Source organism: Anoplopoma fimbria, chromosome 17 (assembly GCF_027596085.1).
Source record: "Anoplopoma fimbria isolate UVic2021 breed Golden Eagle Sablefish chromosome 17, Afim_UVic_2022, whole genome shotgun sequence".
Classification (NCBI taxonomy): domain Eukaryota; kingdom Metazoa; phylum Chordata; class Actinopteri; order Perciformes; family Anoplopomatidae; genus Anoplopoma; species Anoplopoma fimbria.
The window spans coordinates 15,252,375-15,278,347 of NC_072465.1; the positions used below are offsets into that span (position 1 = coordinate 15,252,375).

Here is a 25,973-nt window from a genome sequence, read left to right on the forward strand (position 1 = left end):
CACTAGATGGTGAACATAGTGGAGCGTTTAGCAACAAAAGAGCCAGATATTTCCCTTAGGAGGTGGTGGAGACCAAAACCAGAGCTTAAAGAGTGTGAATATAGTGGACACAAACTCAGCTCAAAATGAATGATAATATTGCTGGAAACATGCTGGATGTGTAAACATCACAACTGTTTCCTAACAAGCTCAGCACATCAACTTAAGTGACTATGATATGACAATTTTGTGTTCAAAACCATCTTTGGTGCCAGCAGCGGCCATAAAGACCTTCATTGTTTTGGTTTGTGCTTATATGTAGCATTTGCCTCAAATTGTGCATATAATCAAATGATTACATTACAAACCTGGGGCCGGGTAGTATTATGATTTAGAAAATCTCCCATTGCACAGTAAGTGGGAGAAGGAATATAAAAAGAGCTGAACTCCAACAAAGACAAAGGCTGGTCAACTCAAGGTAGAAAGATTCTAAATTATATGATAACTTAAACAAACAGCATCATGTATAAATCTTACTGATGATGTAATGACAGTATTGGAGTTTATAGGACAAGACTCTAAGCTGATTTTGCTGACAACGTACTGATATTGATCCCCTGTACACTGCTGCATGCACATCACGTCCTGTGCTAAAGACTGCTGCAGCTGCAGTTCACACGTTTGACCTGTCCTACACCAGAGTGATAAGATGAACCAGAGGGAAGGACTTCATTAAAGACATCATCGCACTGAATGGGACATTGCTAGTTAAAGTGAAGGGGAAAGGAAAATGACATCATCCCGGAGGTCTCGCCTGTGTCTTAAAAAAGACGCAATAATGATAATGGGGAATATGATAATGTAATGAGCATTGGGGGAAGGAATGACTACAGGGAAAACCAGCCTCCATCGATCTAGAGCTCATTTCAGTTCAGTCCCAGATGTTTACCACATTGCATGAAAATCAAGATTCAACATGTTTAATATTGATTTTAAATGCTGATTTCAGATATAAGATGTTGCTGTTAATGCTGTCCGCTTAATGACAGAGCACTTGACTATCTGAGGGTGAAGTGTAGCCTAATATAGGCTACCACTTATAAATGTTGAGAGGGGGAGGGACACACCCCCTGCTCTGCTGTTTGCGCCCCTCAGATCAACTATCAGATCGTTGCATTTCCTCATCAGTGCAGACCGCAGACAGGCTTTTTTCTCCGGTCATTCTGTGCGTTATGCTGATCCCTGCTGCTGTGATGAAGAGCACGAGACTGCCCTTTAGCGGATCGCCTCCAAGACCGGACTGTTGAAGACTATCCTCTTTTCTCTTCGGATCTTTAGAAACCAACATAAGGTAAAGGAACTAGCGGGCGGGACAGCTCAGCCTGCCGGGACAAACGCCTCTGACACAGTGAGGAGATGTGATGATGGTCGGAGGAGGCGGATCAAACAAACTGCAGCATGTTTATATTCTTTTAGCATATCTGTAGGTTTTTTTTTTCATTCATATGATGGAGAGAATCATCTCGCTAATTCATCAATTGTGTTATGACGACATCTTTGCCGCCATCCCATCATCGATAACCTTTTGACCATCCGGTTCACCCACATCATTATCAACCAATAGAATGGGCGTTATCTAAATGCTTCAGACCGGCCAATTTGCTTGTAGCACTTTGTGAAAGTGAAACTTAATGTTGTGAATTTAATGGAACATCCTTTGGTTTCGACAACAAAACTACCTGGTTAGGTTTAGGAAAAGATTATGGTTTTGGAAAAAAAAAATGCTAGTTAGATAACTTACCTATAAATTAAAATAAATCAACATTGGCTTTTGTTTCACACAGGACAGAGCCCCCAGAAAGGAGCCTGTCTAGATAGTAGCCTCCGATTGGCCAATCTCTGGGGAGATGGTTGAGGTTAGCATTGACCTTGAATGGTTAAGGTTAAGGACTAAGGCTTACAAGAGTTTTCGCAAGTTTTTGCAAATCTTGCCACACACAATCCCCAGGATGAGCTTTTTTTGCCTTAGTGGCCAAAGTGTGGAATTACAACTTCAGGGCCCATCAATTGTTGCCATTGGGCCCAAAAAGACGTTACAATAGACTTACATTGCGAAAGAGACATCTGGTCCATGGATGCAAAAGAGTGGGTCATTTTATATCCAGCAGTTGATTTTCTTTGGCTTTTATGCACCACTGAGCAACTTTCGTTGTAATGAATGTGGATCCGCCGGATCTCTGTACATCCAAGCACAGGACACGAACAGCAGTCTCCCGCATCAAATTTCTGTGTTTGTTTGACCCATCCATCGCTTCTTTCTTAATTACAATGGTTCTAGTGGTCGGCGTATCATTTTGTATTCATATTGGTAATCAACCATGTAAGTAGATGATAACGGCCTTCTGAACCTACTAGTAGGTGTGACAGGCTCTTTCTAACCTATATAGCCCATTCAATCAGCTGATAACATTCAAAGCGGGTGTCTAGTTAAAAGCTTCTGAAATGCACCCCTGGGTGCATTAGAGCATGAGATGCTGTGAGCATTAAGGACAAAATATGTAATTTCGATCCTCTTTAAAACAGTGCTGATTTTTTGATCTTATTGTCCATACAGCTCCACAAATCTCCTCTGAAGACTAAAAGACATCCAGACTGCTATCATTTATTATCCTGACACGATGGGCGGTTCACTCTGGATTTCCCATGGTGCTACTGAAGCGTTGTTCAGAGGAAGGAGCTTCATCGCAGTTCTTCCTCTGGTTTTGTTGTTGCCAACAGTAAGAGTCAGTGCTCAGTTAATAGGAAGCCCTCTGGACTGCCACAAGACGTGTATGTGTGCCAGCAACATCATCAGCTGCTCCAAGGTGAATCTAACCAACGCTCCCACCGCTCTTCCACAATACACAGCTGTTCTGGACCTCAGCTTCAACACCATCACCAGGCTACGTGCTGAGTGGACCCCCGTCGCGCTAAGGAGACTACACAGCCTGCTACTGAGCCACAACGGCCTCACCTTCCTCTCCTCTGAGGCCTTTGTGAATGTGAAAAATCTTACATACCTGGACCTTTCCTCTAATGGCATCCGCCAGCTGGACGAGTATATTTTTGAGCCGCTTGAGCACCTTAAGGTGCTCCTGCTTTACAGCAACCGCATCTCTCAGATAGATCGCACTGCCTTCTCTGGCCTCAGCAGCCTGCAGAAGCTTTACCTGAGCCACAACCAGATCTCACGCTTTCCCTTGGAGCTGGTGAAGGAGCGGGGCTGTCTGGAAACTCTTAGACTGCTAGATGTGTCCTCCAATCGAATCAAAGCCCTGCCCATCAATGACCTTCAGGCTCTGCCCGCCTGGATCAAGAATGGCCTGTACTTCCACAACAACCCTCTGCCCTGCAACTGTGAGGTGCATGAATTGGTGGGACGCTGGTTCTTCAAGGAGCTCAGCTCTGCCAGGGACTTCAGGGGCAGCCACACTTGTCTGTTACCAGGCCAGCAGAAAGAGAAAATGGCCATTCTGGATCTGAACAAGGTCTATTTGAACTGCAGTGAGGTCACAGTTATGGAAAAAATAGCCTACCTGGAGCAGTTCCTGGTCCTGGACTGTGACACCAGGGAGAGGAACATGGTGAAGAATTGGGTGCTACCTGGAAACATCACGGTGTCTTCAGCATGCAAGACTGCTGTGATGCGTCCCGATGATGGCAGTCTCAAAATTGGGCCCCTGACGGCGGAGGACTCTGGGGTCTACGCCTGCTATGCCACCAGTGACTCCTTCAATGAGACGTTGTATATAACCGTAATGGTGTTTAATTCCACCGAGAATGGGGGGCTGGAGAACCTAAAAACGGCCTATACCACCCTCATAGCATGTCTGATCAGCTTAGTTATGGTTCTCATCTACCTCTATCTCACACCCTGCCGCTACGCTTGTTGTCCAGGTCAGGGTCTGGAGAAAAGTGACCCCATAGACAGCCTCCACTCATCAACTGTTAGCATCGCTCACGCACACCTGGAGACGGGGAATGAAAGAGTGGAAGGCGGAGGCTTCCCCAACAGACATGGGGCCTTTCTCCAACCTAAGGACCAGCTGGAGCAGAACGGGAGGTTGAACCCAATAGGAGAGGAGGACGAGGTGTGGCAGGGGGACAACAGGGAGAGAAGGGGTTCTGACGCCGAGTCTGTCAGCTCTGTGTGCTCCGATACCCCCATGGTGGTGTAAAAGTAAATGGCAACGCCCGAAGGGTAAGACATTGATGTGTCGACCCATGTGGCTGCTACACAAAGAAACGTAGGCGTTGAATGTGTGCAAGATTCAAAAGTTAAAGCTTTAGTGTCAGATCCATGTCTTGATAAAAGACAAGTTAGAAGCACCACAAAACATTCTTATAATGCAGGGGAAAGTGGTTATAATACTTTGTGACCTAAAATATTTTGATGATTGCGCTTATTTCAGTTGTCACACAGGATGCAAGTGTTTGTTCTATTACTTAACTTAAATTGTCTTTCAAAAAATGCAAATAATGCTCTTAGTTTTTTCAAAAGTGTCACCTTTATGGCAAACTATTTGCTGGCCCTGCAACAAATTGCTGTGCGCTTAAGAACATAACAGTTTAAAATGTGTTTTGCATTTTTGATGGAAGTCCCTCAAAATATATAAACAAAAACTCGTAGCACTAATTACTTAGAAGAAACAAACAGCATGAAATCAGCTTGCTTCTATTTAAACTGAGGCTGCACTTTGGATCAAATTCATCCAGCTTTTTTGAGCACTGGGGATCATGAAGCTACAAAGATTGGAAGTTTGAAAGATGTTGGACAAAAGTTGCTGCTTGAAAGAGAAGCTATTTTTATGCAGAGCTTTCAGAGCTCACCTTATTATCACTGTAAGATGTTTAAAAATTATGCTATGTTTTACATTCCTGTTTGGATTACTCTTATGCAATTTGATCTATTTATATTATTTTTTATTTGAGTCTGATTTAATTAATAATATGTGTGTTTGCAGTAACTGAGCTTCTGTTGAGATGGGTTTTTTTTTTCAAAATACTTCTTTGTATTCATTTAAGTAATTTTGGATTCAGAATCATTAACCCAGTCTTTTGTGAAACATCGTACTTTAACTGTTATTCTCTTTATTCAGAAATTATCATTTATATTAAATCAAATTTGAATTTTTTCTCCATAATAAGAAAAAAAACATCATAACATAAGGTTTTCAGATAAATCAGACTATATCCAGTTATTAATGTAACAATCACCACATATACACTGTCGATTTTACTGGCTAATATCTCGACGTATACATCAAAATAAATACAAATATTGACTACAAACAGACAAATGTACCCAGTAATTAAAGTGCATGGTGCTTTAGATTTGGATTTTCTATTTGCAACATGTCTGCTTATTCTAACCATTTTAGGCCAAATTTACATTTATGCCATTTTAAAGAGATGTTATTAACATAACCTGTGGGGTCTGCAGAGATTCGCTGTTGACAGCTGTCCACTGTCAGAGTTGCTGCTACAGAGTTCAGCTTCTATTCTGCAGTTTGAACTGTTAAGAAAACTTTATCATGTTAAAAAGTGCTATAACGCAAATTGTAGTTTAGAATGGATACATGAAAAGAAACACAAATAATTCTACCTTCAGACTGCTAACATAAATGTACATCCTGTCACACTGGACAGTTAATAGCAGCGGGGAAGCATTACCCGAGGGAAACAACTGAGAGCGAGTACCATCTACTGAATGCTTTAGTGCCCAACCCTCAACAAATCAGCAAATGCCAGCCGGCCAGCCACCAGTCTCATAAACACAGTCAGAAATAGCAGCTAGAAGTGCAGCCAGCACGCAGGCCTCCTGACGCAGATAGACTGGAAATGAAAGGTAGCAGTTTTCAAACACGTCTTCTCTCAGTTACATTGCTGAAATACCTTCAAGTTGTTGATTTTAGAGGTTCACATCATAACTAGAACGGTGTCGAAAATAAGCTGTTTATATAAAAACAGGAAACAACAGAAGATCCATACAAATTATGTTTTCACAAAATGAAAGCCTATGAATTATTGTCACACAGTTTAAAGTAACCCGGCTAATAATAAAATATAAACGTAGTTGTTCATACTAATGGCATAATAACAAAACACAGCAATCCCAGATGATAGATGTAGCAATGCAGTGTAAATGTAGTTTTATTTTGAAGGAACTGTTATTTTTATACTCTCACTTCTCATGGTGCTTTTTAAAGACAATTTAGGTGAAAGGACGCATTAAATTTGTCACTGAAAACCGTCATAACAGCGTTGTCTGATAGAAATATAATGTAGCTACATCATGAGGAATTTAATTTAATTATGTCTCTTAAAGGGGGAACATTTCTACTGTATGCTAATGTTGTACATATTTCCTTTGTCCTCTGAAAGTTACTTTGAACCAAAGACTGAGTCACAGGTTGGGAATTAATAACCTACTTCTTCAGTGTTAAAAGTCGACACAGTATATTGTCATTAGTATGTTGAGGTTACAACTGTAATTTTTTGGGTAACAAACTTGTATTTTAATATATGCAATCCTGTACAAGGACTTATGTATTTTATTATTTGCTGTATTATATCTTGTACATTATGTACTGTTTCTGTATTTCATAAACTACAAAAATATGTCAACAAAGCTAGAATGATGTCATTATATTCCTGTTAGGTGAATGCATATAATCTGTCAAACAGAACTGCAGTCACAGAAGTTACAGGAATAGTTTGAAATTTTGTAAAATAGGCCTAGCCGAGAATTAGCCGAGAAGATTAAAACCAGTCTCATGGTGAATCAATCTCCTCTTCTCACTCTCTGCAAGTGACCAAGCATACATGTATTTCCCAAAATGACAAACTATTCCTTAAATCCGGAGTCTCCAGATGTGGCAAAACAGATATGATGATGACCTGCTTTGAGATCTGTTTAGTATAAGATCCAACCTCAGTTGGCCAAGTTAGCTGGCTTCAGTTTCTGTATCACACTAATGACATAGCCTTGTTCACTTGAGGGTGAAACGGGAGACCTCACAGCTCGCTGGAGCGGAAAGCGTTCACCAAGGGAGACGTACTTTATTGCACCTGCTGCTTGGACTTGCTTACTTCTGGAAACATTTGGTGCTGCTGGCTTTTCACCCTTATTAGGCTTGTTGACCGTAGGATCTCCCTGAGCAGAGTGAGCCCTCTGGTCTGAATTGACTCTCCTCTGCCAGGAGAAAACAGCCAGTTGGGTCAGTATTTCACTGGCCTCCTGATGTTTGACGCCTATTTTGGGCCTCAGATTCCAGTGAAAAAAAATGTCCTCTTAATTGTAGCTGTAGCAAGACACATAATCAGTATGTGAAACATGCAACATCATATTTATTCACAGGACTGCAGAATCATTATTCAGAGTTAATCTGTTGTTAAGAAGTCGGTCGACCTTTCTGACAGACGCCGCAGTGTGAAACCTCACCTGCAGCCCTGCAGTCCTTCTGCAGGATGAATTATTGAAGAGGTGCGCAGGGATGTCCATGCTCCTCATGTTACCATGTTTACCCACGAAACATGCAACACCAACCAGGTGTGTTACTAGATTAAAACATTTGGAAAATACACTGCAGCACTGCAGCATTAAATACTGAGTTAAAAAATATTTTACTATTAAAATTAAAAATGGAAATAATAACTTACAAAAATGTTGAAAGGAGGTAGGAGAGGGTTAATAATATGTGTGTTGATACACATGTTGAAATGGAAAAGAGCTGAATGACACATCCCCGTAAATCACAGATTAAAATTAGAACAACTGCAGCAGCCTAAAGAAAATCTCAGATCACTGAACATCACAGACGCAGATGGCATGAATGTAAGCCGGCGCCTGTTGACAATGAATGACGGGCGGTCGGTTCTGTGTTTTAGAGAGTGAATTCTAAGTAAGATGACTCATCCTCTCCTCAGGCCACTCCCAGGAGAATCACATGAATGGTGGAGGACTCACTGAGTCCTCTGCCATCTAGTGGCCACCAAAACACAGATCATATTGGAGCAAAACATTTAGGCTGATTCTTGCCTTTGCAGAATATTCTAGGATCACTGTGCAGGCATTTGAGTGCCTGAATTCCTCCTGCACAACTGAGAGATGCTGACTTTGGGGTCTGAAAGGTAATTATTTTATTAGTTTCATTCACAAATATGAATGCTATTACAGGACAGTTTGTTTTGCAGTGAATCATGGTAATTCAAATAAAGTCATTACTTTAAACTGGCCCAGCTCTCCACATGTATTCACACAGCCTGAGCAAAGCCCACCCTGTTGTTGCTGATGTCGAAGGCAGTGTAGAACTGCCGCATGAAGACCTCACCCAGGATCCAGGACCCAGATGAAAACCCTGTGCTGCACCCAGACGTAGACTGAGGAGAGAGGACAGAGAGCATGACTATAGGCAGAAGATGAGCTTCATGACCTCAGGATATATTAATACTGGAATATCAACATAACTCTTGGACTGGGTTTTTTTTATTGACAAAAATCTGGTACCAATTTCTAATAATGCTACATAAAGGGTTTACATGTTGAAGAATGATTATGGTGTAGTTGAACTGTTATTTATTTAGCCTTTTCTCATTAATTCAAATGATAAAAGTAAATAAAAATAGCTGTCAGTATAAAGCAACACAAAACTGAACATTATGACCTTCACGATGGAAAGACTTATTGCAGAACTGTTGTTTCAGACTGCATCAATAAACAGGCAACCTAGTGTATATAGAACAAGCTCACCTGAATATATGTAGTTTGTGGACCAGCTGCATATAATAACTAGACTGTTGTTTAAGTTTGCTTGTATTTGTTTAGCTGTATGCCTGTGTCTTGATCATCCTGTACCTTTGTTCTATACACACAGCATGTTGAGATCTACTGAGAACTTTTTGTATGTGTAAACATAATTGAACATACTTTGATTTTGATCTTTATTCATTTTGCTTTGAATCATTCAAAACATGCTGTGAGAATTTTCTTTGGCTGGTGCCCAACAGTATTTGTCTTTTAGTCCACACTGTAGTTCATCAAGTAAGCCCTTCCCTCAACCACTTACTTCTTGAAAGAAGCTGCAGGACATCCAGACCATAATAATGGCAATAATAAACGGCTATGGATTTATCTCCTTATGAATATCCATAAATGCTTGAGTTGTAAATATGAACTACTTGTTAACAGAGTGTAAATATACAAAATACATTTTCATGGACAGATTTATATTCAGATGCCCTGCAGCTCTTTTTCAGAGAGTAGAGGATTATATTTTCCATTGTAGGGGTCGTCTTGATTCATTCATTTTAAAAGCTAAACGAACAAAGAAGGTTAAACAGGAGGAGAATAGACAGTACCTAAAATATTTCTCAAAGCCTGGCAACCCAAAAGTTTTCCTTAAATCGTAAATTATTGCAACTCTATAAAGCTAGCGTTGCTCCTAACAATGGCTTAAATTACTCATGGCTTAATAGATGTTTCATAAACATTGATAAAGCCGTCAGGTACAACTATTAACTCTTTATTAAAGTGCTTAAAATGCAAACCTTTATGATGTAGGCAGATGGAGGAAGAGTAAAACTGAAGCCGTTGATGTTGAACACAATGTCTGGCAAGAGATGTGTGATACTGCAGGTCACTGTAGCCTGAGAGACAGATCGACAACATTTTAGTTTTTAAACCCAGAGCAGTTTAAAGAAATATTTAATATAATACAAAACACTCACATCACCATCCGGATTTAAGGAGGCTCCCAACCAACCATTGATGTTGTTAATATCTTGTTCAGGGCCAATGATAAAAGAAGTACCAGAGTCCACTGTTGCTGCACAACTCCCAGAGCATGCAACGGTGTTCCCGTTGATGGTGATGCTGCAACATAAAAGTAAGTATCGAACAAATGTATCTGTTTCATACATCAGAGGCAAGAAGAAGACTACCTTTGTATTTGGATGTCCCAGTAGTTAGTGGCCTTGTACAGGGGGATCCATTGCAAGGATCCAGTGTAATATGAGGAATCCAGACCTCCAAGAATCAACATACTGCCCTCTGCAGAACTGGTGGCACAGAGATTTTTTTTTTGTTTGAAAATGAGCACTGCACTATTCATAAAAACACAACCCAGCACAAGGAAAACAGTTTGTAGATTTGCAGCTTGTGTGACTCAAGGAGACCTCACCTGCTCAGGTACATGGAGAACATGTTCTGGGGGATTTTGCCCTGGTTCCACATGTTGTTAAATATCGGCGTGCCTCCCTCATGGGACAAACCAGGGAAGGCCAGACCAAGAATCCCATCCCAGGGCACATATTCCATGAAACCAGACTCTGTTTCAGTGAGGCCAAAGATCTGGTGGTCCACGTGGATGTCGCTTATCTGATTAGGAAGTGCAAATTGTAGAGTGTTATAAGAAACAGATCACGTACTGCCTGGTACATGTACATGGTGTATGTCAGCAGAAGTGGTGGACGAAGTACTCTGCTCCTTTACTTAAGTAAGTGTTGATATATTAAAGCAGAAAAAAATTATAAGACTTTACAATTACAGGACTTGCCTTTTTTTGTGAAATATTGGTATGTCCAATAATTACTTTAATGAAACCAATGTGGCACGTTACCTACGCATAACAACTCATAGAGGTCCTAAACGTGTCAAGGAGCCCAAAATACAAACTGCTTTTTTACAAGCCAAAAAGGGGTTTTCATGTCAAATATGATTCTGTAAGTAACTAGTAATTACAGCTCTCAAATAATAATTGTGCTGTAAAAAGTACAATATTTGAGTAAAAGTATATTTTTAGTTCCTTTTCACCACTGGTCAGCAGTTGGTAAAGAATGCAATGTGAATGTTTTATCCTCACCTGAATGAGTTCATATCCGATGCTCCCTGCTACATATCCACTGAAGTACGAGATGTGGAAGGTGGTTGTGCCGGCCTGAAAAGTGGACGATGCCGAGCTGTTGAACTTTGAATGGTTTTCTATTGACACAAAGAGGTTACAGAGAAAACATCTCATTACTCATTGCTTCATTGACAAAGACATCTTCTATTACAAAGACTTAAGAGTTTGCACGTAGTGTGAATTCAGGAATATAGTAAGAACTATGGCTGCAATTAACATTTATTTTCATTATTGAATAATATTTTTGGTCTAAAAAGTGCCCCAAAAATAATAAAGATTTGCATTATAATTTCAAAATCTGAGAAGACATATTCAAATTGTTGCTTTAATCCGAGCCATAGCACAAAGGTAGAATATTTTAGAGTTCTTTCATTTGTTTTTTTGTCAAAAAAACAAATGAGAGAAGAGAACCAGTTTAACCTTTTTGGTTGAAAATGTCTGAAACAATAAATTGATTAGGTGGCCTGTTACACATAAAGGACCATCACTATGTTAAATCATGTTTTATCAATAAACTCACCACAAGCAGTGCTGGTGCAGCTCCCAGAGGGAACCCACAGATCAGCGGAACCGGTGTCAAAGAGAACCTTAAAGATCTGAGGTGGAGTCCCGATACCAATCTCTCCATAGTATGTTGTCTTTGCCCAAAATCAGATTATCTAGTTAGTTCATGTATTTCATGATTGCACCGGGCAGAGTACACACAGTGGTTACATACTACTTACATCTGGGTCAAAGGTCAAGGGCACCACACTCTGCTCATTTCTAGGGAGAAACTTTGCTGCAGGGTTGAATGGAAACTTCCTCCTGTACTCTTCAAACAGGCCTCTCTCCTCCAGCTCCTGCCTGGCTGACTTTCCTCTCATCAGGGGAATCCTGAACAGGCGGTTCAACAGTTATCTGGGTGCTCACTCACAAACATGTTTTGAGAATATGTCAGACCTCATAACTTAGCCTAAAAAGGAGCTTCAGCCTGAGTGCATTAGGGAAGCGGGACGGGAAAATAAACTAAAGAGTTCTGAGCAAGAAAAGATCAAGAGTTTGTCTCAGAGGGGTGGGCTGAACAGAAATGCTGGATTTATAGAACGCTTTTATCCAAAGCTCTCATTCACACACCGATGGCAGCGAGTCATGCAAGTGCTGAAGCTACTAATTCAGTGTCACATGATGAAAAATAAATAAATTCAAGGCTTGAAACTCCATCATTTTTATCTTAAAAATTGTAGTTTGTACTCTGTGTCAAAATAATTCTAATACCACAATATAAAAACTGCTTTAAGGTGATTTTAAAGTATATGTCTTTATTTGAGTGAATGCATTTTTTTTCTCTTATAAAGAAAATCTGAAAAACTTAAACCTTTCTAAAGGTCATCATAGAAGTAAAAAAAATCTACTAGTAGAAAAAAATCACTAGAATAAATTCAAGATCAATCGGATCATGAATAATCAACAAAAAGCAACAATTTTACCTCTAGATTTTCTTAAATTCCCAGCAAAGCTTACCAGCATTTCATTATTTTAAAATATTCTTTAAATAAATCTTAGCAAGCATCATCACTCTATTGTGTTCTAATTTGCTGTGAAATTCATCTCTAACACTGACATTTTACAGCCATTTACATTGAAACACCTTCACCAACAACACTGAAAAGTATGTTAAATAGCATATTTTTATTTTAACATAAGTGAAAGTTTGTTGCATGTCTTACCTGATAATTCCCTGTGAGACAGCCAAGAAGGTCAGTAAAACAAAGGCAGACTTCATGATTTCAAAAGCAACTCAATAAATATCTCACAGAAGTGCAGATGGTGTTTTATATAGAGGTCAAAACTGGACTCAACTCCTCCTTTTACAGTAACACTCAAATCAACTGAACTGATAAGAAACCACTTTACAGAGTGCCGAATAAGCAAATTCAGATAAAGGCAACAATAGGAGCGGAGTACTTTTATCCCAATGCCTTTTAATCTAATGTCAATCAATTTAGCACTAATCAAATAATATATGTTTACTCAGTTCTTTATTCAAAGTAAACTTGGACCAGAAATCCACATTAAAAGTCAACACACCCAGCTGAAAATACAATAAAAAGTTACGTGTTAAGAGTTTATTGAATATGAATGACAAAAAAATCAGTTTCACCTTTTTCATTGACCATTTCAGGTAATAATTAATATATTGTTATTATTAACACACACACATATATATGTATATAAATAATATATATATATATTATATATATATATATATATATAGTTATATTATATTATATTATAAATATATAACAAAGCTTAGATACGTTTACATACATACGGTGAAGAGTTAAAGGGGTAAATGTCCTTTGTATATTTAGAGGCCTGTTTTTTTACCAACATGTATAAACCTCACTGATAAAAACAAACCTTCTACAACTTCATTAAACTACCTGACCTGGTTGTCTTGTGGTAGTTTGTGTAATAAAAGACAGATTTAATTTCAAATGAATAAGGCTTAGTCCAGTTCTGTGTTTTAGTTTTAGGTGGTGGGGAAACGAGTCAGTTTGGAGCACAGAGATATATATATATATATATATATATATATATATACATATACTGGTGCAGTGATAGTTGACTGGAACTTTCTCCCATCTCCCTACTGCATTTCTCAGCCACAGTGATCTTTGGGTTCTTCTTTACCTCTCTATCTTGGTCTCATCAGACCAGCAGAAATTCTTATTTCTTCAGATCTGTTTGTCCTCCGTGACCTCATGATTTCATTTATATATATATACATATATATATATATACACATATATATATAACAGAGCAGCAGTGCAGATAAAACCGATTGAACAAAAAAGCTTTCCATGTGTCAGGCTTTAAAGTGGCATCAAGTTTACTTTAGCAGACATTGAAACGGTTGAAACTTACAACCTTCATTCGATATGATCAACTTAAAGAAAGTTTCGTTCAGCACCTTCTCTCATAGTCACGTGTGTGTTTTATAAGTGTTGACAGACCGGAGAGGTTTGACCTTTCCCAGACGGCGTTCTGAATGAGTTTCTGTTGACTTTTCTCATCAACTGTGTGTACTTACAGAAAGAAATGTAAACTATTGTTGAATACAGAAACGGTAAAGGTCCCTCTGCATTATAAAAAAGTGCGCTGTCTCATTGAAGGGCTGTTGTTTAAGTATTAATGGCTTGTAAAGATAAAGAGTAAATCCCTGTAGACCAAATGTTTTTGAAATTAGTTAAAATAATAACTATAAATAAAAAAAAATCAATAAAATTCCTCAGCTGTCAACCATAAATCAACTGGATAAGCGTATTGCATTACTTTTATAAAATAAACACTGATACTGTATCATTTCCCCCTGAAGGCACGTCGTCTGTTCGTGTGCTCTGGTAGTTTAACTCTGCCCTCTAGAGGACTGAGAGTTTAAAAACCAGACGCTCAAATAATAAAAAAAAGACACAACGCCAGAATGCGTTTCAAGGAAAGATGCTTTTATTCAAGTAAAAATGCAATTAACATTATTACAATGGAATACTTACAGGTTAAATACAAGAAGTGTACATTTTAAACAAATTGAAGGTGTACTCACCAAGGCATAGTTTCTTTTGTCTGATGAATTCTTGGATTGTGCACTTATAACTTCAGAGTTCACTAAAGCTGGATAGAGCTCATCCAGTCGCACTGCGGGTAATTATGAGTCTTTTCAAAAGAGGACAGACAGAGAAGAGTTTTCCTTTCTTGTCTCCAAACTGAGGGGACGACCTGAAATACTCAACATTTCAATTATGAACAGATCATATTTTAAAAAACAAAAAGGTTTAGGTGCTAGTGGAAAAAAAGTCATTAAAATTATTGAAAGGCCAAAAAAAGGGAAGAGTTAAGAAAAAACAAAGTAACATATTGTTTTCACCATCACAGATCATCTCCGGGTTAGCTCTACGTTGAGGGTGTATTTCACACACAGAGTACACTTTAAGTTGATTTTCTGAAACACACATTATACAGGATGAAGAGATTTCTTTGTAAAAGTGCTGAAATTCTAGAAAGTGTAACTAACGCACACCAATAATACACAGTAAATACATCTTAGGTTGTTTATCGGTTATGTGTTTTAAACTTGTTCAGTGAATGGCAGGTTTCTGTCAGAGCACTTTCAGTTGTTATGACTACGAGGTAAACTCAGGGTCAGACCAAAGAACAGTGAAGTAGGCGCCAAATGTGCTGACTAAACCTTGTACAGCTTGATAAAGCATGAACTCACTAAATCCTGTGGTCCGGTCAGCGCGTCACCTTTTCACTGACCTTTATTGCCCTGATTTCCCAGTTATCTCACCCCGACTGAAGTGTGAGCTCCTCTGTTTGAGTTTTTAGCTTCAGGCAAGACTAATGCGTATTTACTGTGCAGCCCTCATTTACAGTAAACACACCCTTACTATTTATGTAAGCCTTCGAACATCTCTAATAAACAAAATGCACTCAGGATCTATTTCATTTACATATCTGACTTACCACGGCTATGTGATAAACTATACCACTTTCATTTTCCAGGACAACATTCAATCCTAAAGCCTCAGTTAGTTCTCATTATGTGATTGTAGGTCATCTAGACCTTTTCTGACCAGAAAGCTTTTTACATAATGTTTTCTCCTTTCTTGAAATAGTTTACTTAAACTATCAATTTAAAGAAAGCTACTTGGCTATCTCTTCCTGCTTACTAATGCCGTTTCTCTCAGGTCTCTTGTGTCTACACTTTTCTTGCATTGCTACTTATTGACTTTCAGCAATGACCAGCGGTGGAAGGTCACAACATTTCATATCAGACAGATATAGTTACTGATTATTTTGCAGATTATACATAACTCATAAAATATACTGTGGCCGCCATCATTAAGGGAAAGGATTTGAGGACTTCTTCCACTACTGACTATGAATGACTTGAATTGCTTCTGGATCTGTGACCAACACTGCAAAATCATTTGTAAGTTGACAAATAGTCAACAAAAGTGTCAAAAAAGAAAAGAACTCCTAAGTAGTCCCTCATCAGCACTGACTGCTTACCGACAAACTAAAAATTATGCTTTTTCTTTTTTTTTTTAAATCAACGTCCCCGGCTGTCTCAACAAAAGCTGTGCATTGTGGGTACTAGTTTTGCATATAACTCAGGGACATTCGATTTTTAGTAGTTTTTGATAACGTTTCACCCTCTGACCAGCTTTTAAAATAGGGCCTAGTGTGTTTGTAGTGGTCCTGCACATTTCATACGTACCTGAGTCAGTAGTTTAGTTCCTCTTGATACTTTACCTGTGCAGCAGGAGCCGGTACAGCCAGGGTGAGACTCAAACCTTTTACAGCAACGGGAAACCTTGAATCCGAGCCGTGGCACCGCGTGGATACTTCAGGCTGCTCGGGTCCTTTTTTGTTTGGAGATGGAGCAGCGATGAGCAGGAACAGCACAGTCTTGATGACAAACGTCCTGACTCAATGATGTCAGGATACTCTTCACTTTGATTTCATATGCAGTTAAAAGTGTGTAAATAAGATCAACATATCAACAAATAATTATGAATCCCTGCACGGGACTTTGGCAATCTTTTCTCCTCAGTCGTGTTTTTTCCTTTTCCATTTTAAGGCAAATAAAGCAGATGACGTGTCGCTGCCTCAACATCTTCTCCAGCACTGGAGGAGACGCGTTCGTGGTCTGGCCCTAGAACAGAGATCTTCTTCGAAAACTCCGATGCAAGAACAACAAGCAACTAGACAAATGAACTCTGCTCCTTTTGTCTTGAGCTGCTGCAGACGCTCAAACAATACTCTGCGCTGATGGAGCCAGATGAGAACCAAGACTTTCGAACGCTGCTGTGCTTCCACCGAGAGGCTGGCGGAATGACGCGACCCGGCTGATTATGGCAAAACTTGGCGACAAACCAGATGGTTCTCAGCCACACCTCCGAACCAACGGGCCAGAAGCAACTGAGGAATGAGCCACATATCTGAAGAGAGAGAGTGACTCTTGATTTGCCTGAGCAGACGGACTGAAAAAAAGCATTCTAGTGTGGCCAATTTCACTTTGAATGAAGCTCCTCACAAAGAAGTCATAAAACAAATGATGATCAACAAAATGAAAACTCAGAACCGAGAGGCTGACCTCCCTTTGATTCTCACACTTCCTCTCCTTTCTGCCGTGAAGGCTCCTGCTGTCAAAGTGATAAAGCCTTTAGAGTTTGATAGACAACTCCAAGAACAGAAAAGGTCACAAACGTTGTCTTCCACGGCAGTCGTGTTTCCCACGAAAGAGTAAATTTATTGAGACAAAATCTATCAAGTGCATGTTGCACTTTGACAGTTAGGTATACTTCTTAGGCCCATGAGCACTGATGTTCTCCATTTCTCTCTCCAGATATCCTGAGTATACAGCACACATCATTTCTTTTTTCTCCGTTTGAAACACAGTAATCAAATCAAAGCATGAAAAAACAATTGAACAGTCCTTACAGAGGAATGCGGGTATAAGGCCACTGGAGAATGGCCTTCTCTCCTCTCTCAGTCAATTAGAAGTCCACTGAGAATATAGCAATATTTTCTACTTCTAGACTCCTGATCATTAGAGACGTGCATGGCAGAGCCTAAATAAACCTCTTACTTTATAGGTTATATCGTGTTTTTCTGAAACAGTACATGCTTTGCTGGGGTACTTATTGTAATGAGTGGATTATAACGAAAGAAAGGTGAAGAATTTGATCAACCAATTACTGTTCAACTCGACTGAATATGATGCCAATAAAAGTTCAATATAAAAGGGGTGGACAAAAAAAGCAACCCTGTATAATATGAACAGACATACAATATATTAGCCAATTGATATTCAATTATGATAATTGGTGAATTAATCAGTTATATATTGATATATCTCTGGGTTTTGGATGGTTGGTAGGACAGTTAAATGCTATTTGAAGACCAACATTTTTTCTAATGTTTTATAGACCAAATAATTAATCAATTATTCAATAAAGGAACCCGTAGCTTAATCAATAATGAAAATAATGCAGTTACGACACAATGCAGTTCAATAGCACACCTTAGGGTCAGAAATAAAAATAGAACTTAAAATCGGCTCTCTAAATACAATTTAAATCAAAACTAAACATAATTGGCTTCATAAGGGCAGGTTTCTTTGCAAGGTTGTTGTGTTGAACTGCATTATGATGAACAGGTGATGCTGCTTGTGTCCACCCCCGAATACATCTAACAATGATGAGTGAAACCTTGTAAACTTCAACTTGTAAAGTCACATAAACCTCCAGACGTTTTATGGATTATTAATGGAATATATTGTGCTAAAACCCTCAATGACCTTCTGTTTCTTAACACAATCTTTTTCCACAATTTTCTTTAACCTTTAACAGGACTGGCCAAAACTGACAAAAAATAGAAAAGCTGTTATATAATGACACATTGAATCAAAATGTTTACTTGGTCAGCAAAAAAGTAATACAGATGCACATCTGGAGTAATCCTATTAATGAGCAATGGTTAAAGCTTTAGAGCAAATGGATATACATCCTAAATCATATGTACGAGTTTGATTTAATTTTTTTTTAAAGGCTGACTGTACAAACATTATAGCATTACAAATGTGTCAACACTGGCCGGTTAAATCTATGCTGATTACAGATTAAGTTAAAGCAAAATACTCATTGCATTGTATGGAATCATATGAAGGAATTGTGTTTCTTTTCAAATGAGTTAAGGCAACATATAGCATTGATTTACAGAACTTTAGCTTTCTCTGAAATACTTTAGCAGAGTACCCTTCAAGTAATGTACATTAATCTGAATCTGAACTAAAAAGCAGAAAGCAGCATGTCACCTGAATTAATAATCAAATGTATCAATTTATCAAAACCTTTTAAATTGAACATGCCTTTCATTGATATAAATCTTCAACAGGATGAGATACAAGCTACCATGCAGGTTAGGAAATATAAAATTATCATTAATTATAATTTCCTGTTACTCTGTTTTGTTGTTACTTCTCCCTGTTTTTACAACTCACAGTTTAACAGTTCAAGAGTGTGAAAGGAGACATTTAGATTTTTATTTTTCATCATGACGCTCCTCTGATAATGACCATCACCATGTAGTCATCCTCTGATTTGGCAAAGGCTTTGGCAGAGGCATCCACAAACTGCTGTGAGAACTCACATGGGGGGAAAGCGTGAAGGACTCCTGCGTGGTCCTTGTCACGGCTGCTGCCCCCCACAGGGAGGCTGATGATGCCGGCTGCCTCCTTCTGCTTCAGATAGGACACCAGATTCTTTAGCGGCCTCTCCGCTGAGCTGCTGGCGTCCTGGATCCCTCCATCTTCACATTTCCCCGGCACGGCCAGAAGGATGGCGTATCCAGTGGAGCCGGCCGCCTTGATGCGTCGCGAAACTTCATCCAGCTTTGGTTGGTCCAGTCGCAGTCGCTGGCTGATCTTCAGCTGGGATGCTTGACCCCCTTTGGAGCCCTGCAGCAGCAGACTAGTAGCCACCGCCATGTCCCCCTCCAGCAGGTGCAGGGATGTGGGAAAGCTGCTATTCTTCAGCAGGAGGACCCCCTGCCAGACCTGACCCAGCTTTTGTCCTCCAGCTGCCGGCTTTGACAGCTGTCCAGACTTGGAGGAATAAGAGGAGGGAAGATGTTCTAAGCGATCCTCCTTCTTAGCCGGGCTCTTAGACGAGTCACTTGCTTTGCGTTTGCGGTCCTTCTCAGAACAGGAGCCTGGCGCAGCCGGGCTAAGCGTTTTTCTTCTCTTGTCTCCAAAGCCAGTGTTCTGGCGTTCTCTGACAGGGGAGGGTCTGCCAGGGCGAGGCGGGCGTTCAGGGTCACTGTAGCGTCCCCCGTCTCGGTTGCCCCCACCAGGGCTGCGCTCTAATGAGTTGCCATGACGGCGCAGACCAAAGTCGATTTTGTCAGGTGAATGATCTAGCCGGCTGCCACCATCCAAATGTCTCCTTTTGCGGTTTAGATCTCTGCCTTGTAACGCATGCTCTATTGACCAGGTCTCATGGGAACGCCTTTCCAGGCGGTCTATGGGATCAAAGCCTGCTCCTCGTATCCTGTCATGGACACCCAAGCCAGACCATTCAGCGCTGGTGTACAGGTTCCTTTCTCTGAAGCGAGTGGGTAGTGGAGGGGACCTGTCCCTCACTCTCACCGAGTCTGTAAGGTGGTGGGCAAAGGGCTCAGGAACAAAGTCATAGTGCGGCAGGGGGAGTGGGAGCTGCACGTACTGCTGCTGCTGGTAGCGGTGCTCTGTATCCGCAAAGTCCACTCTCAGTCTCCTGTCGGGGCCGCCGAGAGGGAAGCCCCTCATGTGAGTACATGCAGCCTGAGCAGCATCCAAACTCTCATACTGGATGTAAGCCCAGACTTCACCTTTCCTGTAGTCTATAGTCCTGATGGTACCAAAGCGGTCAAACTCCTTGGCTAGTGCAGCGAGTGGAACCCAGGGTCCGAGGCCCCCCACCCACAGCCTGGTCGTGGGCGTGGGTTTGCCATAGCCAATCTTAATCGGGTTGTGCCCCACCACTTTCCCTGACATCGCAACTTTGGCACGATGAGCCATGTCAAGATTCTCAAACTTGATGAATCCGTAGGTGTTGCTCTGGCCTCGCACTGCCCGCTTTATATCCACTTCCGTTATCATCCCAAACCTGTCGAACGCCCTCCTCAGGTCGCTCTCCGTCACACCGACGTCCAGGTTGCCCAGAAACAAAGTCCTGTTTGCCCTCTGGTCATCCTCAGGGGTCATCAGGTCCTCCTCGCGGAAAACTGCACACTCAGGGATGAACGGGGGTCTAGTCCTGGCATCGTACACTGAGAAATCTCTGTCTCTCTCCAGATCTCTGATGTGAGGTGGTGGAGGAGGAGGTGGAGGAGGAGGAGGAGGGGGGAGACGGCCAAGAGCCAGCTGCTGTAATCGGTAGTCTCTGTATCCCATACCAGAGGGAGACAGGGGCCTCTGGGAGTGAAGATGCCTCTGTCCTGGGGAGAAATTGTCTTTTGAAACCGGGGAGCGGCTCCTGAGTCTGTTGGTGTACACCGTCTCTATCTTCAGAGGCCGGTCGTACAGCACCAGTTTACCGCGGGCGTGTTTGGCCGACCGGGCGTCATCCGGCCTCCTGAAGTTCACATACGCCACCCTGTCGTCGTTTTCTCGACTTATTTTCACGCTGACGTCTCCAAACCTCTTAAACTCGTGAAACAACCCGTCCTCTATGTCCTCGTCGTTCAGCTGGTTGCCCAGTTCACTTATCTTCAGGGTCTTGTACTCGTTTTCGGGGTTGGACGGAGGCCGCGGCTCGCTGCGTGAACCGGACCTGGATGTTTCCGCGTCGATGTCCGCGCTGCCGTAGGTCTTGTTCCCCGAAACGGCCCCGTAGTCGTAGCCGCTACCGGTCCGACTGCTTGAGTTGTGTCCGTCTGACTCCCTCATGTCTCTCTTGTCACTGTGCAAACTTCTCCTGGACGAAGCCCCGCCGTGAGCAGCGCCGTTGCCGTTGTTGTTGCTGCCGACCGTCGACACGGCTCCGCTCTTCTTGCCGCCCGGGTGGCTTCCTCCTCGGTCTCTGCCGTCATCTGGCGCCCGAGAGCGTTTTTTCACCGGCGACCGCTCTTTTCCCTTCATTTCCAAAAAAAAAGCCAACACCCGCAGTCTACACGCTCCCTTCTTTTAATCCGCTCTCCGTCGCTGAACTAGACCCGTAATTGTCTTGACTTACGCGGTTTCCTCCACACTCTCAAGCCAGCGACATAACCGCCATGTTGGATTACTTGCACTACTGTACCGGAAGTCCCGCCTCCGTGCCAGTGGAAGAAGGTGATTGGCCGAGCGGGTTGTCACACGCATGAACAGGAAGTCCGCTCGCCTATCATAAACAAGGGTGCGGCTCTGCTCTGGGGTCAGGGTACAGTCCTGAAGGCAGAGTTGGAATAATTGATCTGTCAAAGTATTTGAACGGGCTGCAGTGTGACCTTGACTTAAGGACACTGACTGTTATTGGGTAATACAAGACAGGGAAACAAACCCTCCATTTACATTGGAGGAGGGATGGACAGTTAGACTATATATATATAGTATATATATATATATATATATATATATATATATATATATATATATATATATATAGAGAGAGAGAGAGAGAGAGAGAGAGAGAGAGAGAGAGAGAGAGAGAGAGAGAACTGAACCAGGACTTGGCGGAACCGCCTCCAGATCAACTCTGGTAAAACCAAAGAGCTGGTGGTGGACTTCCGCCGGGGTAAACACTGTCCTCCGGTACCAGTGAACATCCAGGGACAGGACATTGAGATTGTGCAATCTTATAGGTACCTGGGTGTTCACTTAAATAATAAATTGGACTGGACTAATCATTCAAAGGCACTTTACAAAAAGGGTCAGAGCAGACTGTATCTGCTGAGGAGACTGAGGACCTTCTTTGACTCTGTGGTGGCATCAGCCATCTTTTATGCAGTGGTCTGCTGGAGCAGCAGCATCTCAGCAGCCGACAGGAAGAGACTGAACAAGCTTGTCAGGAAGGCCAGCAGTGTGCTGGGGTGTCCACTGGATACGGTGGAGGTGGTGGGAGACAGGAGGATGATGGCCAAGCCGTCATCCCTGATGAACAACACCTCCCACCCCATGCAGGACACCCTGGCAGCTCTGTGCAGCTCCTTCAGCCACCGGCTGCTTCACCCCCGGTGTGTGAAGGAGAGGTACCGCAGGTCCTTCCTTCCTGCTGCTGTCAGGTTGCACAACCAACTCTGCTCCCAGTAGACCACATGACACTAAAAACCTGTGCAATACAAATTCAACGTGCAATTATAGTTATAACAGTTATTCTGTCTGTACATATAATATTTCAATTATTGTGGATTTTACTGTTTTTTTATTGCTTATTTATAATAGTTGTTTTTTATTGCATTTTATTCTTATCTTGTCTTTCTTTTACTATGTCTCTTGTGTGCACTTTACCCTATGCTGCTGTAATCCTGCAAATTTCCCCGCTGCGGGACTAATAAAGGATTATCTTAACTTATCTTACATTGGAGAAGGGATGAACAGTTAGACTATATATACAGCTAGGATCTATCAAGCTGTTTGCATTTTGTGCATGGGGTTTAGCAGGCCAGGGCCTTGTCAAGGACCAGCTGTTTATAAGTAATACATAATAAGTGTGTATGTACAATAGACTGAATATAGGTCTGTACTGGATAGAATAAGATGTATGCTTGATACAAAAGTGCTGTGGAACTCTGGATCTTTACATGTAGTGCATGAAGGCATACAGTAAACCCTCCTTGTTATACATTATAGGCCCTTTATCTGCGTTAGTTATCCACAACCTTGTATTATCCATGCAAGTCACAGTGTTAATACTGTGTGGGTTTGGATACGATGGGATGGATTACAACTGCAAATAAAATACACTGTATACTGTAGGCTTTCACACTTCAATCTTTCTTTCAATTAAAGAAATACGTCAGGTGTTATTATTGTAAATATTATGAATTTGCTATGTTTGTGTTAAAGAGTGGCAAAGATGCAAAATCAATCAATCAGTGGGGTAGGTAGTGCTGTTTAATGTGCCAGTGTGGATATTTCTCTTATATTTTCTGTCCTACTGATTACTTTAGACAGAACTAAAATGTTTTTTGATAACAACACAAGTTTAGACTCCATGATCCACCTGTGAATGTGCGTGTGTGTCACCAGTAGGGGGCAGATAAGTTCCTCCTATCAACCACATGAGCAGCAGTTTATCATTGTAACAGGAAGGTAAAGCACCAACTGTCTAGACCAGTGATGTACCCCCTGTGAAATACTTTTTTAGCCAAGTACCCCCTAACCAGCGCAAAGCATTTTTGGTTGAAAAAAAGATGTAATACTAAGCGCTCTGCCATCAGTGTCTGATTTATTAAACTGTCAACACTGACGATTGCATTGTTGCATTAAATTCAGTTTATGAACTTACACATATATTTTATTGAATATTTATTAAATAACAATTTTTAAAGGATTTTTGAATGGATGCTAATTTTAAATATATTTTTTAAAAATCTCACGTACCCCCTGGAGTGCCTTCACGTACCCCCAGGGGTACACGTACCCCCATTTGAGAACCACTGGTCTAGACTGACAAACTGTTGTATCCTGATTATTGACTGGTAGTTTCCTGAGTGGCTGCCAGGTAGTGGAGTGAAATAGTTCACTTAGAAACCTCAGCCAGAATGTCTCTATGTTCAGTCTATTTCCTGAAAGGCTTGCATTGAATATTGACCTGAATTGTACTGAATAAAACATGAAAAAACACTATATTACTTAAATGTAAAACAACACATGTGACTCTATGCCCTTTTAAAACAATCAAACTTCAGTTACGTTGTTTAAAAAGTTACATTTGTTATGAAAAGTGTGCAAAAAAAAGTGTACAAATCTCCTTATCACACATTACAATTTACATTTTTACATGTCAATTTAAAATGCTTTCATTTTAGAAAGCTGTTTATTTTCCGTGTATTTTCTATAGTTTATTAAATTATTTAATGATATACAGAACAAAAAAAGATACGAACACATCAAATGGATACATTACTGTGCACAAATCATTAAAAGATTTACTTACCAGCTAATTTTCATATCATATAATACTGAAATCCATTTTATTTATTTTATGATCTCTATAAGAAGTCATAATTTATGTTACATTCTCTCACAGCATCAGCTCAAGAGCATATTTAAGGATCTTCCCAAAGTCTCCCCATTTAATCACATGATGACGTGCCCCTTAGATCATTTTGAATGAAATATATATATATGATATGTTCAATTAACCTTTTTTTCTGGTGTTTTCCTCACAGTAATTTACAAGGCACCAACCCAAGCTGTATTGCACCCTAAGCCATTATTCATACTACGCAAATCTGTGTAGCAGGTTTTTTTTAGATGTGTGGGCACTTTTATTATTAATGATAATACAGAGAAATAAAATGCTGAAGCATGTATGTAGGGCGCTCCCACGCGTAGGATTACAGCCTGCATGACAGCAGGGGTAGAGGTGGTCGTCCAATTAAACTGTGTTGCTTTATGGACAGAAAAGCTGACAATTCAGTAGCTTTTGTGACATACCAATGCATCCAAAAGTCTGTTTCTTCAGCTTAATTCCCATTTCTCTATCTGAGCTTCCTGACATTCTTAAAAACAGGGGGGGGAAACCCTGAAAAATCCTGAGAAATATTGTTTTCTCTGCCCGAACTATCACAGATTATATATATTAAATTATAACAAAATTCACATTTACAAAATCTAAATATGTTAAAGACAAATAATCACCTCTTAATATTTTTTTTAAAAAGGACTTAGGCTCCCTTCTGATTGTTTCTGATTTTTTTTAATTCTTTGTTCTCAATAACTTTTAATTTGGATCCCTTTTTTGTCTCACTAACCCGATTACTTGTTGCCTAAAGCTTCTGGCACTAACAACACTAACTAAACAAATGCAGTGTGCTTTGCTGCAGGGATATTTTAAAAAGGATTATGTTGTTAAAAAAAAATGGGGACAGAAGCTTTGCCCTCAACCCCATGAACTGGACTGGCCCCTCTTTGAGAGACCATCTGGTGAAGTTCCTCTATAGGCTGTCACATGTCCCCGCGCAGGCCCAGCAAGGCAATCTGCCACCCAGTATTAAAATGGGTTTAAGTGTGTTTAAAAAGATAGTATGAGTGAGGAAATTTGTTCCTGCTTTAAATCTCTTCCCAATATCCAGGTCAGTGTGTGTGAACAAAATTGTGCTTACATGTAAAATGGTGGTAAACTTGTAAAAGGTAACTATAGTTGCTGCTGCGAACAGGAAACAAACATTCACACAGTAATATTTTCAGACACTGCAGCAATGAAATATGAAACCTTGAGTATACTGCAACAGAAAATGGTTTCATCTGGTAACAACCATCAGAAACAGAAAGGCATAGGGGGGTTGTTAATAAGCTATCAAAAGGGGAAATCTGCA

The 25,973-nt window shown here is 40.6% G+C and overlaps 3 protein-coding genes across 3 annotated transcripts; 1 reads left to right on the forward strand and 2 right to left on the reverse strand.

Annotated features, from left to right (window-relative positions):
• Window positions 1-2,657: 2,657 nt before the first annotated feature.
• LOC129106262 (amphoterin-induced protein 1-like) lies at window positions 2,658-5,000 on the forward strand. Its single transcript, XM_054617642.1, has one exon. It carries the CDS (start codon window positions 2,658-2,660, stop codon window positions 4,194-4,196), a length of 1,539 nt encoding a protein of 512 aa, XP_054473617.1. The 3' UTR covers window positions 4,197-5,000.
• Window positions 5,001-8,274: 3,274 nt separating this feature from the next.
• Window positions 8,275-12,687, reverse strand: LOC129105528 (pepsin A-like). Its single transcript, XM_054616602.1, has 9 exons — window positions 12,632-12,687; window positions 11,648-11,798; window positions 11,443-11,560; window positions 10,881-10,999; window positions 10,200-10,396; window positions 9,961-10,077; window positions 9,748-9,892; window positions 9,568-9,666; window positions 8,275-8,400 (listed from the first exon to the last, which is right to left on the reverse strand). The coding sequence occupies exons 1-9, from the start codon at window positions 12,685-12,687 to the stop codon at window positions 8,275-8,277; spliced, it is 1,128 nt and encodes a 375-aa protein (XP_054472577.1).
• Window positions 12,688-17,191: 4,504 nt separating this feature from the next.
• Window positions 17,192-21,731, reverse strand: LOC129105633 (RNA-binding protein 15-like). Its single transcript, XM_054616775.1, has one exon. It carries the CDS (start codon window positions 21,589-21,591, stop codon window positions 19,024-19,026), a length of 2,568 nt encoding a protein of 855 aa, XP_054472750.1. The 5' UTR covers window positions 21,592-21,731; the 3' UTR covers window positions 17,192-19,023.
• Window positions 21,732-25,973: the final 4,242 nt, after the last annotated feature.

What these genes read in the sequence shown, in the direction of transcription:
- LOC129106262 (XM_054617642.1), top strand. Translation starts at nt 2,658, where the DNA reads ATGGGCGGTTCACTCTGGATTTCCCATGGTGCTACTGAAGCGTTGTTC.
- LOC129105633 (XM_054616775.1), bottom strand. Translation starts at nt 21,591, where the DNA reads ATGAAGGGAAAAGAGCGGTCGCCGGTGAAAAAACGCTCTCGGGCGCCA.
- LOC129105528 (XM_054616602.1), bottom strand. Translation starts at nt 12,687, where the DNA reads ATGAAGTCTGCCTTTGTTTTACTGACCTTCTTGGCTGTCTCACAGGGA. An exon ending in TGGGACATCCAAATACAAAG is followed by an intron (nt 9,893 to 9,960) that starts GTAGTCTTCTTC and finishes TTTATGTTGCAG; the next exon opens with CATCACCATCAACGGGAACA. An exon ending in CCTTAAATCCGGATGGTGAT is followed by an intron (nt 9,667 to 9,747) that starts GTGAGTGTTTTG and finishes TCTGTCTCTCAG; the next exon opens with GCTACAGTGACCTGCAGTAT.